This window comes from Microtus ochrogaster, chromosome 7 (assembly GCF_000317375.1).
Source record: "Microtus ochrogaster isolate Prairie Vole_2 chromosome 7, MicOch1.0, whole genome shotgun sequence".
NCBI lineage: Eukaryota > Metazoa > Chordata > Mammalia > Rodentia > Cricetidae > Microtus > Microtus ochrogaster.
Window position 1 is genome coordinate 52,613,222 of NC_022014.1, and position 3,696 is coordinate 52,616,917.

Below are 3,696 nucleotides of genomic sequence, written 5' to 3' on the forward strand. Positions count from 1 at the left end.
AGGGAGCTCTCACAACCACACAAGCCCCCACATTAGACCTGTGCATGTACACAGACGTGCCAGCTCATGGTGTTTTGTGCTTCCCCTTTTCAGTTTTTATACTTTTTCAAGATGTATTAATACATATATGTATGTGTAATGTGTCAGTGCCCATTGGACAGAGGGAGACGTTTGATAACCTGCAGTCACAGGTGTCTGAGAGCTGCCTGGTCGTGGGTGCTGGGGTCTGAACTCTGATCCTCTGATAAAGAGGTAAGAGCAGTGTTGGCACTGAACTGTCTATTCAGCCCCATAAATAATGTATCTCCCTCAGCTGTGCCAGGCTAGCACTGAGCTACATCTCCAGTCTCTCTTTTCCTTTTTAAAATTGGTGTCAGGCTGGGATGTAGCTCATGGATAACGTGCTGGACTAGTGCAAAAGAAGCCGAGTCCCCTTTTCTATACTCCAAACCAAAGCAAACCAAACCAAACCAAACCAAACCAAAAGGCTATCCTTAGTCTCTAACCTTTAAGTCTGACGACTTAGCAGAGCCAACAGCCCTGGCTTACTCCCTCCGTTTCCTCTTTGCACTCAGTGGAGCCCACAAACTGAGCTAGGCAACTGAAGCCTTAGAAAGGCTGGCACTCCTTCCTACCAGGTCTGTGGCTGCAGGGCCCTGGGGGAAAGGGAAGGGTTAGGAGCTTCAGGCTGGGGAACATAGAGTTGTGTGACTCCATGACGGGAGCTGGAGGGCAAATGCATCAACCACTTCAAAGAAAAAGTTAAAGGCAGGTTTTTATGAAATTTTCTTTAATTCCATCTTTTTGAAATTCATTTTTATTTTCATGATACAAAAGCATTCCATGTCCAGAAGTGTTGGCCGTGGAGTGTCCCACAGGAGTGCACGGTGCTCTGCCACTGTGGAACTTGTCCGATGAGGGCTGGGTGCATGCTGCAGTTCTGCCACTGTCTCTCACATGCGTGCACGCGCTCACACACACGCGCTCACACACACACACCATGTAACCAGGTACACAAAAATGCACGGTAAAGACAAGCAGGTGAAGCCACTTCACCATGAATCTGGCACTGTGTACAGGAACAGAAAAGCCAGTTCTCACTCCCACACCACCCACACCACCCACACCACCCACGAGAGACTTGCATCAGAGGGAAAGGAACCTGAAACGACGCTCTCAAAGCCCAGGTATCTGCTGGGATGACCCTGGGTCAACACGGGAAGATGGCTTGGAAAGGACAAGCCTGTGTGCTGTTCCTAAGCAGTGATGGTGGGACGTAGGGTACAACCACTAACTCGTCGGGAGTCACTGACCATGACCTGTGACAGCACCACAGGCTGAACGGAGAGTTCAGGCACATCTCCGTACGAGTATGATCATAACAACCTGGAGGCTGGCTCTCCTGGCATGGTTCACAGCTGATTTCCTTCCCGGGCAGGCTTGCCAACACTCATGGGGCCAGACAGGTTTCCCAGGAGCAGGAAGTAATTAGTTAATAACACATACACCTGCAACAGTCCTCAATCATGACGTGTGCCAATGGTCAGTTTAGATGGAATGGGAAGATAGCCAAAAAAGGAAATAAACTTGGTTCTAAGCCCTCCCACGCCTCATGTGATTAAGTGAATACAATATGGCTTCCAAATAGCTCTCTCTCAGCAGCAGCACGCTCAGTGTGCTCCACCCTGGTCTCTGTTACCACGTGTCAGGGACTTCGAAGAGCATGGCAGGGCTATCTGCAACAGTTCCTGGGGGGAAAGAGAAGCAGATTAAGGACATGGGCAATCACTAGGGGACAGTGTGGCTGGCACTGAGAGCACCCTGTGTACAGCTCCAGACAAGCAGGGAAGGACTGGTGCAGGGGAAGCTACTAGACTCGGGGACAGACCCACACATGAAGGTGGCGAACCTCCTGGCCTGCTTAGGCCTCTATTGCTCACAGGCGGGCCTTCATCACCTCTCTCTGTGTAGGCAGCAGTCTCTGCTGCGAACCAAGCTGGGCATCTAGTTTACAGTCTTCATAAAAGCCCACCAGGTAGCCATTGATGTCCCCAGGATAGTGGTGAAAGAACAGACATAGAAAGGTGACCAACCACCTGAGGTGAGTTTAGAGCAAGCACTAAGCTCCTCACTAAAGCTGCAACAACCTGAGTTCCCATGAGGAGAAGCGCAGCTGGTACCCGCAGGAGAAATGCCAAGCAGCAGGCCAGTGAGGACCATGGGTCCCAGGACAGCAAGAACAGTTGTGGTTTTTGCAGAGGCAGTGATGCAGGCTGAGTCCTCCTCTGGGCCAGTTACAGACAGGTTTCCTGTAGGTCAGAAACTCTTCCACTTCAGCCAGTGTGATAGTTGGCAGGGGTGGCAGAGCCAACACAGCTGGATAGGTATGTGAGCCACAGCGTCTAGTGTGGCTCCTGTGGACTCATTGAGGAAGAAAGTGTCCTTAACGGAAAGCATCCAAGCCTGTCACAGGCAGAGCCAAGACTCTGGGCGTGGACTGCTCGAGTAAACTCCACAAACCTGTCTCCTCCATGCCTTACTGTGGTTACAGAACCCGAAAGATAACAAAAGAAGTTCTGAGGGCAGACACATCCTGATGCCCTGTGGCACAACAGGAACCCAGCAAACAGCTGTTTAGTGCTTTGTCACACAGGAAGGCATCTGGTCGCTAACTGCTAGTGTTTCTACAGTGGCACTGACACCATTCTGGGTGCCTCTGTGCAGTATCACACCCAGTGGTTCTGCTTCTGCTACACACTCTTTGAAAAGCAGAAAGCCCTGGGGCTGGCCCACCTGTTAAGTATCAGATCTGTGCAGCACAGTGGCTGAGGCCCACAAAGCTGAGTGCTAAAGCTCTAGGGGAGACCCTGGGCCACATGGTCCCCAGCATTCCCTACAGCCCCACCACTGGCAGAAGCTCCACTCTTGGCATTTTCAGAGCCTCTGAGGCTTCAACATATGCGTGAGCTTGCACTCGCTCATGACAGGTCTCACTCAGAGAAGTGAGCAACAAGACTGGTTGACTCTACGGGTTCAGCCCCTGACTACCTTGGCCTAGCTTGCACACACACAGGACTGAGTGCTTAAACCAGAGGGTGGAGGGTCCAGCAGGTTCCACCTTGCAGTCAGAGGCTTTACTCAGGAGGCTTCAGAAAAAAGCCTACTTCCCCACGTCCTCCAACTCAACATCAAGGTGTCTGTCCGGCAGCGTCTTCTGCAGTACTGAGGAAGAAGTACAAAATCTACTTTTGTTCTGGTTCACATTGTTCAGCACTGACAACACTGCTTCAATGGGAGGAAAGAAAAACCTATTTTATTAGAATATCCTAAGTTTAAAACCCTAAATAACCATTACAAAGTTTTCGCTTAAATGAAAACTACAAAAGAAATCAATCTATTAATGTATTCTATAATTATGTGTTTTACTTATTTGGAAATTGGGCTCAGTCTGTAGCCCGGAGTGGCCCCAGACTCCCTGCATAGGCCAGACTGGCCTTAAAGTAATGGGGATCCCTCAGCCTCAGTCTTCCAAATGTTGTGATTCCAAGTACGCACTGCCCAGCCTGGCCTTTTAAGGCAACTATTCTAGAGAGCAGAGTGATGAGGGTGGAGGAGGGATGAGGGATGGCGAGCAGGAGGGTGATGAGGGTGGAGGAGGGATGAGGGACGGTGAGCCGGAGGGTGAGGGTGGAGGAG

General features: G+C 50.6%; 1 protein-coding gene across 2 annotated transcripts in view; it reads right to left on the reverse strand.

Moving 5' to 3' along the window:
• Window positions 1-792: 792 nt before the first annotated feature.
• The window catches only part of Parn (poly(A)-specific ribonuclease), a 97,268-nt gene continuing 94,364 nt past the window's right edge, over window positions 793-3,696 (reverse strand). For both annotated transcript variants that reach the window (XM_026780698.1, XM_005350340.2), the window contains one exon: window positions 793-1,748. In XM_026780698.1, coding sequence (XP_026636499.1) covers window positions 1,696-1,748 — 53 coding nt within the window. In that variant the 3' untranslated portion in view covers window positions 793-1,695. The remainder of the gene's footprint in view (window positions 1,749-3,696) is intronic.